Raw genomic sequence first — 11,482 nt, 5'->3', positions numbered from 1 at the left:
AGTGAGTCATTTCCTTATTTAGCAAAATAACCTCTCTCTTATATTATTCTCAACCTACTTTATTCTCTCTTTACTTCTCTACTTTTCTCTCTTTCATACTTTACTCTCTCTATTTTAACTCTTTAAATATCAATTCCTAAAATCTTGTGTCTAAAAAAATGTTTTACTTATATTGGGAGGGAGGGATTATGTTATTAGAACAGAAGTAGAATGGTCATAAGGATGAAAGAAAACTACTACACTGAGGAAGCGTATTGTGAAACACTATCATACTATTACAATGCTATTGTTTTCCTTTAGGGTTGTCGTCGTCTCCGACAGGATCAGACTACATCTGAGATTAATTATCTTTAGTAAAACACCCCACAAAGTTTTTGGTGCAACATGTCATCTAGTCCCATTCAAATTTCCGACTATAAGAAGCCAAGGAAGGCTTCCCTGCCCATAAGAGCATCCACGTCCATACTCTTGTCAAGAGTATGGATTTGGGTCCAGACCCACTTTTATTCATTTTTTATTCCCTGCACTTCCGCAAGAATATGCTCAAGGGTCCCACCATTCTATTTTTCAACTTAAATACTTCAACTACTAAAACATTTCCACAATATTAAAATGCATTAAAAATACCCGAAATACTATTACAAATTACTAAAAATTTAAAATTATAAAATTAAAATCCTAAAAATTTAAAATTATATTCATAAAATTAAAAAGAGGAAGATGAAGGTGAGTTGTATGAAAAATATGAGAGAAGTATGAATGAGAGATAATTTGATGTAAAAAATGGATGATGAATGTGAGAAATATAGATAATTTTGGGATAAAATTTTTAAAAAATAAATAAATAAACGGTCAAAAAATGGCTATATTTTTGGGAATCCGAAAATATTTTTTATTTTTTATTTTGGATTATTTTTTATTTTTTATGAATTTTATTAAAAAATATAAATTTAATAAAAACGAGCCCAATCGCGCATGGGGCAATTGGGCATCACCGCCCGATCAGGAGGTGCCACGTCGGCGGTGCTCTTCTCTAAGAGCACGGTCGTGCCGTCAGCAAGAGCACAACGGCGAGCATGGGCGTGCTCTTGCCTACGGCACGAACGGTGCTCTTGCCAAGGGCACAGTTGCGCACAGTGGCGGATCCAAAAATTTCATATTGGGGGTACGATAAATAATTATATTGACTTGAAAATGTAAAATTCAATCGATCTTTTTTCCTCTGTTATGTCAATTTTTCTATTAAGTCATTTATTAAATAAAAAAAATTATTTTTAGTGTTATTATTTGAAAAATTTTCACTATTAAATTATGGATTCTTAGATATTTATACAAGAAAGAATTTATATTAGTTTATAGAAAATCCGAAATATTTAAACTAAAAATAAAATGTATCATATTTTCTATATAATCTAGAATATGAGCACAATAGTAGTGACCATAAATGCTAATAAAGATTATATTCAACCATATAGCTTTATTATGTATGAAGTAAAGGAGAAAACAAATAGTACATTTTTGGGATACAATGGTACCCCTTGTTCTTAATTGAATCTGCAAGTGGTTGCGCATGCTCTAAGTATTACGGTTATCAATCAGGTAAGCATATGTTGTGTATTTTTGTTTTTTTTAGAATTTTATTTTAGTGATTAACTTTGCTATTCTATGTTCGTTATTAGAATAACATAGAATAGTCATATAAGGAACAAGAAAAACACCCCACTGAAGAAGTAGAAGCGTATTATGAGTTGAATATAGAATTGAACAATCGTTATTCATCCAAATGATATTAGGAGCAATGCTCTTCACCTTTTGAATTTCTCTGTTTCGTGATTTATTCTTTGAATGTAGTTTATAACTATTTTGTCAAACCAAATTCTCAATTTATTGCTTTAAAGTCAATTATATAACCGATCGCCTCAATGTAGGATTAACCCTTAATAGTACAAACTATGTTGTAATCTTGTAGTAGTTGTAGTTTTAGGGACAATATATTTCATATATAAAGTGCTCAAAAATATGCTTCTGGACAAACTGGTCAATCTCAGCATGTCGAAAAGTTCGATAGGTTTCCCAACCCAGTGACTCGCTTAGATGCTTCTAGACATGAGATGATTTTTCTATTTGAGCTCCATTTTTACCTTAGTACTCGACACAATATGAGCTCCATTTTACATCTTGTTTCGCATCCTATAATGAAGATAGCACACTTTTGGAAGTCCAAGAATATATAAAATCACTCAAAACTATATTTAGTTTGCATCACATACGCATATAAAGAATGTGATAAATCTATCTCCATACGGGAGATGGAATATTTTATCAACATCCTATAAATTAGGGAGTGGGGAACAAAAATTACAAGTTCCTTAATCAAGGATTCTAAGCTTCCCAAGTGGGGATATTGCCTGCACAATTTTCAAACTAGTTGGCTAAAAGATTCAAGGTTGAATCCAATTGGTTGAGTGCAGCAAGCCCTCGTCTATGAAAAGATTAAAAGGTATCATGTATATATATATGTAGGAACATGCGCATGTCTCTTTTGCTGATCAAATGATTATCAAATTACATTATAATTTAGATATTAATTTCGTGGAACTAATTTAGAAATCATCCTATGATATCCTCGGAAACGGGGATCATTGATATATTTTCAACAAAAATGTCTTAAAATTTAATGATATCCCAATTTGTACCAGGAAAGCAAATCATACTCATTTAATGTTGGTCAATCCTTTCCTTCTACTTATTTTATTAAACTAGAACAGGAAATAATTGCCAAAACAACTTAAGTAAACACTTATTCAAGAGTATCTTTCTTTATGACGTGAAAGGTGTGCTTGAATATAAATAAGGGTTGCAGACTGATCAAATAGAATCACTAGACCTATCCTCTTGTTGTCGGACATGAAGCAAAAACTCTTTCAAAATCTTAACCCACGAGATACTAACTAACTTAGCACAAGGAAATAAGGATCGAATCCCACAAAAATGGAGGACTATTTGCCTCATTTTCATTTGCTTGACTAGTTTGCCAATCAAACAGATCCAGCAGCAATCCTACACATTTAAACTCAAAATTTATGCATTATCTTCCCAAAATCAAGTGAATACACCCAAAAACCGATGCATGAAATGAGCATTATCACTTCTATATGCACATTTCATCTTCCAAAACAATTTTTACTTTCTATGAAGTCCTAATTTTCGTGGGCTTCAAGTTTTTAAGAAATAACTCGTTCTTGATCAAAATTCGGTACAACGACATATATTTTAATTAGGGATATTGGCCCCTAATATCATGGAACTTTCAAAAATTTGGATTTTTCCCACGAACTTTAAACTTGACAAATAATATCATGAACTTTACTCAAGTTTGTTATTTTCCACCGGCGAAAAAATTACGACAAATAATATTATGATACGGATTTTTTTTTGTAATTTCTCGACAACAACTTCGAGAGTTTCAAGTTCTTCAATCTCTTAGGATAGTTTTTCTTGAAGTACATCCTCCAAAATAGTTCTTCAATCCATTAATATAGCTAGAATTTTTTCATCGGTGGTAAATAACAAACTTGATTAAAGTTCGTGATATTATTTACCAAATTAAAAATTCGTAGGAAAAACCCAACTTTTTGAAAAGTCCATGATATTATGAGTCAATATCACATTTAATTAGTGTAACTTTGGGCTATTTAAATCATCATATCTAATAGACCTCTTAGATTAATTTTTAAACCCAATTTTTTTGAATAAATCCATTTAATAGTATATCCTTAAACTTCTTAACTCTAGCGGTTGTGATCAGTCTTCAAAACACTGAACGATGGCTACATCATATATCATTCTTTTTATGCAAGTTAATAAAAATTCGTACCCCGTGATCTCCTAGGAAATTAGGGCATGGCAATTGTTTAGACCAAACTAAAACTAATATTTTAGTATATGTCATATCAAACAATAATTTCACTCAAAACAATAATTTCACTCAAACTATTTTTAACACTATTTACACCAAATTAAAATTTAACTCTATTTTTAAGTACATGTCTCACAAATATTTTTTTGCAGTAGATACAATACACCTATATTTGGTGTTGTTCCACTTCCATAGCAAAACTCAAAAATGAGTTTGAATTTACAGTATGATTTGAAGAATTTTTCTACACCAAAAAGGTCTTAGTATCAACACAACTAAGGAAAAAAAGAGGAAATACAAAACATGGAATGGCAATGGTAATAATGTCAAGTGAAAAACATAGTAGCAAATCATAGGAAACAAAACTATCGACTCTAGATCTCTCCCCTTCTTTCTCCTCTTCTTCACTCTCCCCAACACTCTCCCCTCCTCCTCATCCTCCCCTACAGGCAATGTGATGGCCATGAGCTCCTTCTCGAATTCCTTGTCCACTTTTGGTGGACTCGAGGTATGGATCCAGAGTCTTACTCTTTTGTGAGCGCGGGAGAGATGTGGCTCCATATCATGCCGAAACTTCTGAAGACGAGCTTGCCCAGACGGTAGGGTCAGTAGTGGCGGATAGGGTGGTGGTCCGTCGCGTGAAGCCAAAAGTTTCGGAATAAGAACCCCAATAGGCCGCCCAATCTCTTCGCGGAGTGTACTCTGGTGGGCTATACCATATGTAGGGCTCAACCGCCTTCGTGACCCACTGGCTCCATAGGGTCGGCAAGGTATGTATGAGCTTCATGATCCCCGCGAAGTGTGTGGCTCCCCCAAATGCATATGCGTCCTCCAAATGTTATCGAAATCAAAGAAATAACTCATCAGGGTGGACTCCCCATCCCACTCGAACTCTCGGTACCTCTCTACGGGTCGTTTCTTGTTCTTCGCATAACGACCTCGCATCTGGCACAAATATTGGCTGACCATCTACATAAAAGGGAAGCTCTACGTCAACTTAAGGATAGTAAAGAAACAATGAGGATACATTGTTAAAAAAGGATGCTGTTAGTGCAATGCATGCAAGGATGGATAAATATAAGATAGAGGTACTGAAGTAGTGTCACGTCAAGAATAAAATATTCTTCCTATGGTTAAATGGTTCGCGTATTATGTTTGTTTTCACATTTCGTCGAATCGCAGTACGTCGACGTCTCGTCCATACTTGTCGCGGTGTAGATACATCTTGGTTCCCTTAGCCTCCTTGCCTGGTCTAAGGTGTTTCATGCCTCCACATTTATTATTGTCGCAAAATTTTACATTCATAGCATATTTTTATAGATATGTATAGTAACAGGCCAATAGTCCATCATCGATAGGAGTTGTATTTTATAAATCATACAGTTCGTATCCAACTATATCATAATCAAATAATTCCAACTACACAAGCGTTGTGCTTTACTTTTGACAACTTCATAATCATGTAACTCCAATCATATATCTATATATAAAGAAATTTCGTCACTCATGGAAGTAATAAGTTCTTCAACTTAAATTGACAATTCAAACATTTATTAATAAATCTCCCCATCAAGTAATAAAAATTCACATGCATACTACAATATCCATCACATGCGATATCATCATGTTTTATAGTCAAAGTAAAAGCAATTACATATTCACATAGCATCTCACATTTCATATTATTCCAACATTTTTTTCAAAAACCATAGCATTAACTTTAAATTCCCAATAAGCAAAACTGCCATTTTCAAAAAGACAATTTTTTTCATCTCAATTCCAAAAATCCACTCATTCATCTCAAAAGTCAAAGGAAATATTTTTACCTCTTCTTTCGTAGTTGGGCGTGACGAGTTGTGGTTTTGAGCCCTCGACGTTTAATACTTTAGTCTATCAATACAAGTCTAGACTATGACTCACAAAAGATTCTTGGGTCCAAAGCGGAATGAAACTTGGCTTTGATACTAAACTGTCGCGACCGCCCTTTCTATGGTTAATAAATATGGGTGGTCGCAACTAATGGAACTTTAAGAAATAGAAATTTTCTTAGGTGGGTTTCAATAAAGAATTTGACCAAATATTTAATATTCAAATAACAGAAAAGATTAATGCCTTAACATTTAAATCCAAAGACAAGGGTTATCAAAATAAATAATCTAACAGTAAATGGGGTTCAAAAACGTAATTGTGAAAGGTAACAATATCTCAGCGGAAGCGTTCAAAAGAAAGAGTGACATCGTGTATGATGACACGACGACACTCGAAGTTCAAATAAAAAATTAACAATACTTCAAATTTAGCTCAACACCACCCAACTCGTCGCCGCTCAATTTCTCGGTAATATGCCAAATGAGGATTCATTCTCTCCTTTCTCTAATGCTTTTCTCGATAATATGCAAATATGTATCTCATTTTCCCGCCCAAATTTGTTTCTCTAAAACTGCCACTTTATATATTGATAGACTAGTATCACATTTAGTGGCGAAGCCAGAATTTTTATACTGAGGGCCCAAATATTAATAACGGTCGTGAGTATTTTCAGATGCAGCGAGGGAAAGATGGATAATAAGAAAGAAACTATTTAAATCTTTTTACCACCTACTAAATCATACTCCCTCCGTCCCGGGCTACTCGCTCCTTTCCTTTTCGGCACGGAGATTAAGGAATGAGTGTATAGGAAAGTCAAAAATGACGGCTGTAGGTGAATTTTTTTACTAAAAATGGAAAGAGTGCAAGTAACTTGGGACGCCCAAAAAGGAAATAAGTGCGAGTAGTGCGAGACGGAGGGAGTACTACTGTATGATATTAATTAATAGTACATAATTTCTCTGGTTGTTTCTCATCATAGATAAAATTCACTATATGAATGATAAACAATTATATAATAAAAAAATAGAGCTTTAAAATTCAATCTAATATACTATTATATCAATTTTACTATTTATACATTTATATATCTAAAGAATTAATTTTTAAAGACGTAACTTCATGAAACAAAAATGAACATTAAATATAAACAAATGGAATTAAGACAAACATGCAAAATAGTAAATACTGAGGGAATTCGAACTCTGGGCTGGGAGGTAGGGGACGCATCAAGCCTCCATCTGGGATATTGATAGAACTAATGTAAAGCTTATGTATATGGTACTAAACGGTGAAATTTATGCCCCCCGCCCCCGCCCATATATGGCTTCGCCACGAGCTCTTTCTTCTTTTGTGCTAAGAAGTTAATGGAATTCCAAAATAATGAAGGAGAATAGATTCATTCTACTAGAGGGGGTGACGCATAATGTTTGTGCGTCGTTTATTAATGACGCACAATCCTTATGCGTCGTTTAATAATGACGCACAAAGATTATGCGTCGCTTAACAACGCATAAGGGTTGTGCGTCGCTATTGAACGACGCACAAACATTATGCGTCGTTAAGTCGGGTTTTAACCCCCTCCAGGCAGACACAGATCACAGAACGAACATTCACACACTTTCATTTCCTCTCTCGGCGATTTCCGGCGTTTTCAGGCGATTTCCGGCGATTTCTCCATAAGATCCGGTAATTTGTTAATCAATTTAGCTACATTCGACATTATTCATGTTTATTGCGCTTTCCTTTGTTAGTTTGACCCAATTTATACAAATTAGGGCTTGTAGGAAAAATGTCCTTAATTGTCGTTGGTTTATATGTTTTTGATGCAGAAATCATGCAAGTATTTGTGAGTTTGTATTGGGGTGGTAGAGTAGTTCAACTAGGGCTGGCAAATCGTGCGGATTGGGTCATTATCGGGTCAACCTGATAATGACCCAACCCAATAAGGCCTAACCTGAACCCGACCTGTTAAGGAAACTGTAAATCCGAACACGAACCCGACCTGTTACCATCAAATCCGAACACGACCCGCACCCGACACGAACCCGTTATCGACACGATATAATATGGGTTGACACGACACGATAACAACCCGAACCTGATATTACACGATTAAAACCTAATATTACACGATTAAACCTTAATTTTTAACCTAATTTACACAATTAAAATTCATTTTATACTATTTAAACCTAATTTATAAGAAATTAAAAAATTAAAGTAATATATATTTTTTTAAATAATAATAAATATAATAATATTATTTCTTAATGGGTTACCCGTATCCGACCCGCATCCGACCCGAACCCAACCCAAATTATCGGGTTCTTAATGGGTCAACCCGATAAGGACACGGATCCAATAAGACTTGACCCAAACCCAATAATTTCGTGCGGATTCGTGTCGGATTATCGTGTCGTGTCGAAAATTGCCAGCCCTAAGTTCAACTACCACATATGGGTATTGGTTATGACCCACCTCGTGCGAGGAGCTCCATTATATTAAATTCAGGTGTTTCCTATTATGAGTTGGTAGCAATGATTTGTGATGCAATGGGAATAGATATGAACCAACACACAATTAAATTATTATGGAGACAATGTATAGTCTATGGTTCCGGTATGAGTTATACATGTTCTGTGATTCGCAATGATGATAGTGTAATGTTTATGTTCAACAATGCTCAAAATTCAAGTGGGTGTATTGAATTATTTGTTGAGTATTCACCTGTGAGGAGTGAAGAAATCCCACCAGTTGTTGATTATGGTATTGGAGCATCTGCGAGGTTTGAACAAATGAGTTTTGACTGTGGTATTGGTTCATCTGCGAGGGTGGACCAAATGAGCTTTGATCGTAGTATGAATGAGCAGCGAGATGTTGTAGATGTTGTAGATGTTGCTGATGTTGGGGTTGGATTGAATGATGAGGTCGATGCTGCAGATGATCTTGCTGAGCCAAGGCCACTATCTGAGACAGAGGCAGACCCCGATCTCAGTGATGGTGATGGTGCTGATGATGTCGGTGCTAGTTCTGATGATGAGATAGTACCATGTAAACCTGTTATGCAAGGTGAACAACCACTTCCGGAATACAATCCTAGTGGGTTTAGATTCTTTCGTGAATTACCAAGTCGTCCTTCTGGAGTATCGGATGATGTGGGTGGTAATGAACACAGCCTTTTGTATTGGAATGAGAATGAGCCGCATCGGATTGTGTTGGGAACAAAATTCGATTCCAAGCTACACGTGAAGACTGCTATTACTATGTGGAGTTTGTGGAATGAAAAACAGTTTAAGGTTGTCGAGAGCAAACTAAGAAGGTGGCATGCTGTATGCAAATTTCCAGCAGGAACGACAGTAACAGGGGCAGGCATCATCAGCACCACCGACGCTGAAAATGCGAGGGAATGTAAGTGGGAGGTTTCGGTTACACAAAGGTCGCATGACGATATGTGGGAAGTTAGGAAGTGGAAGAATCGACATACTTGTATAGGCCATCGTGCTAATAGAGATCATGCTAACTTTTCATCCCCAATGATAGCTCTGTTGATTCGACATCATGTGCGACAATGTGCCGATTTCAAGGTCTTCTCCATAATAGCTGATGTTCAAGACAGATTTGGTGTGTTAATCAGTTATAAGAAGGCGTGGTATGCAAAGAGAAAGGCTATAGAGTTTGTATACGGTGGATGGGAGGAATCGTTTAGGCAGTTGCCAAGCTACATGTTTGAACTCCAGTCACAGAATATGGGCACAATTGTTGAGTGGAAGCATAACGATCTGTTGAGTCAGAGGCGTACAATGGTGTTCAACTATGTTTTCTGGGCATTTGGGCCTGCAATACATGCGTTCCAGAAGGCCGCACCGGTTTTAACAGTTGACGGGACTCACCTCCGAGGAAGATTTAAAGGTAAGTTGCTTGTTGCTTGTGGTTTTGATGCTAACAAGACATGCTTGCCTATTGCATATGCGGTGGTGGATGAAGAAACCAATGACAGTTGGTCGTGGTTTATGGATCATGTCAGAACTCATGTGGTGAAATACGAGCGGGAGGTGTGCATTATATCAGATAGGCATAAAGGACTCTTGAATGCAATGGAGTCTGAAATCATGACAAGGGCCCCGCAGATACACCACAAATTTTGTTTGCTTCATGTTAGGGCAAATGTGTTGAAGAAGCACAAGGGTCCCAATGTGAAGGCCATTATATGGAAGTTGGGGGTAAGTTCTCAGGAACGTAAATTTGCCAGAAGACGTCGAGCACTATATGATGTCAACAGTGGTGCGGTTCGAATGTTAAATAGGATTACAAAAGAATGTTGGTCACTGTGCTACGATGGTGGACTTAGGTGGGGGGTGGCCACAACAAACATGTCGGAGTGCTACAATAACGTCTTGAGGGGTGTGAGAGAGTTGCCGATTAGAGCGTTGGTTGATTTGACATTTTGGAGGACGGTGAAATGGTGGGTGGAGAAGAAGACAACAATCGAACACACCGAAGGTGAATTAACCCCATGGGCGAGGGACAAACTTGCTAAGAATGACTCAAAGGGGCGAAAACATTACGTCACTGTCATTGACCGAGATGTTGGGAAGTACCATGTCCGAACTCGAGGAAGAATCGTAAAAGGAGTGCCAAAGGGCAACAATGTTCAAATAGTCAGGTATTTGGAATCGAGTTGCAGTTGTGGTAAGTGGCAGATGTGGAGAATCCCTTGTTCGCATGCTTGTGCGGTTGCTAGAGACAGAGGTCATGTTATGATGGACCTCATAGATGAGAAGTACTACCTAGGTACATGGAGATCACAGTACTATACTCAAGTTTCATTTGATGCACCAAGACACGAAGAGTATTGGGTTGCACCTTCATGGAAATTGTGCATCACCCCTCAGCAGTTGATTCCTAGAACGCGTGGCCGCGTTAGAAGAAGGAGGATACTTAATCAAATGGATGTCCAGGAGGAAGATGAACCGAGGGCTCCCCGCCGCTGCAGAAATTGCGGGATAGAGGGGCATGACCGAAGAAATTGCTCGGCCGGTGCCGTTCAGTAAAGTCGTGGTATGTTATGTTTATGTATAAACTACTATGTTTATGTATCTGTGTTTGAGGCTGATGTAATAGGTACTATGTGTATGTGTCAACATATGTGAGATGTTAGTCGACAATTTTTCAAAAATGTTAAAAAATCACAAGTTTGTGGACTCAGTGTGCTACGAAAATCGCCCGGTGACGCATAATCGTTATGCGTCACTAAGTTTCTGGACTCAAAAATCACAATCCGACTTCAAAATCGTCATTGGATTGCTCAAAATCGCCCGCCCGGGCGTTTTATAAACGCAAAATCGCCCGCTCGGGCGAAGTTTCTGGAATCTACAGTGTGTTTCTTCATTCACTCGGTGACGCATAACTGTTATGCGTCACTAACAAACGACGCATAATTATTATGCGTCACTAACGAACGACGCATAACAATTATGCGTCGTCCAGAAACGACGCATAACTGTTATGCGTCACCGAGTGAATGAAGAAACACACTGTAGATTCCAGAAAATTGTTCATACCTGTTATGCGTCAAAAATCATAATACTTGTTCATTCCACCATATCTAAAATGTTCATAACAACCGGTTTCAATAGACACAAAGAACGAATTACCGAAATTGTTCAAAAATTGCAGGATAGAAAATATGTGAGA

General features: G+C 37.0%; 1 protein-coding gene across 1 annotated transcript; it reads left to right on the top strand.

The window, feature by feature from the left end:
• Positions 1-10,158: 10,158 nt before the first annotated feature.
• LOC121749411 lies at positions 10,159-10,839 on the top strand. The gene has a single exon (XM_042143983.1). The coding sequence runs from the start codon at positions 10,159-10,161 to the stop codon at positions 10,837-10,839; it is 681 nt and encodes a 226-aa protein (XP_041999917.1).
• The last annotated feature ends 643 nt before the right edge of the window (positions 10,840-11,482 follow it).

The sequence above is a fragment of the Salvia splendens genome, chromosome 9 (genome assembly GCF_004379255.2).
Source record: "Salvia splendens isolate huo1 chromosome 9, SspV2, whole genome shotgun sequence".
Taxonomy (NCBI): domain Eukaryota; kingdom Viridiplantae; phylum Streptophyta; class Magnoliopsida; order Lamiales; family Lamiaceae; genus Salvia; species Salvia splendens.
Note: the sequence above shows the minus strand (reverse complement) of the source record. Positions and strands in the feature narration are given on the sequence as shown.

Excerpts from the sequence above, each read along its gene's own strand:
- LOC121749411 (XM_042143983.1), top strand. The coding sequence starts at position 10,159 with ATGTCGGAGTGCTACAATAACGTCTTGAGGGGTGTGAGAGAGTTGCCG.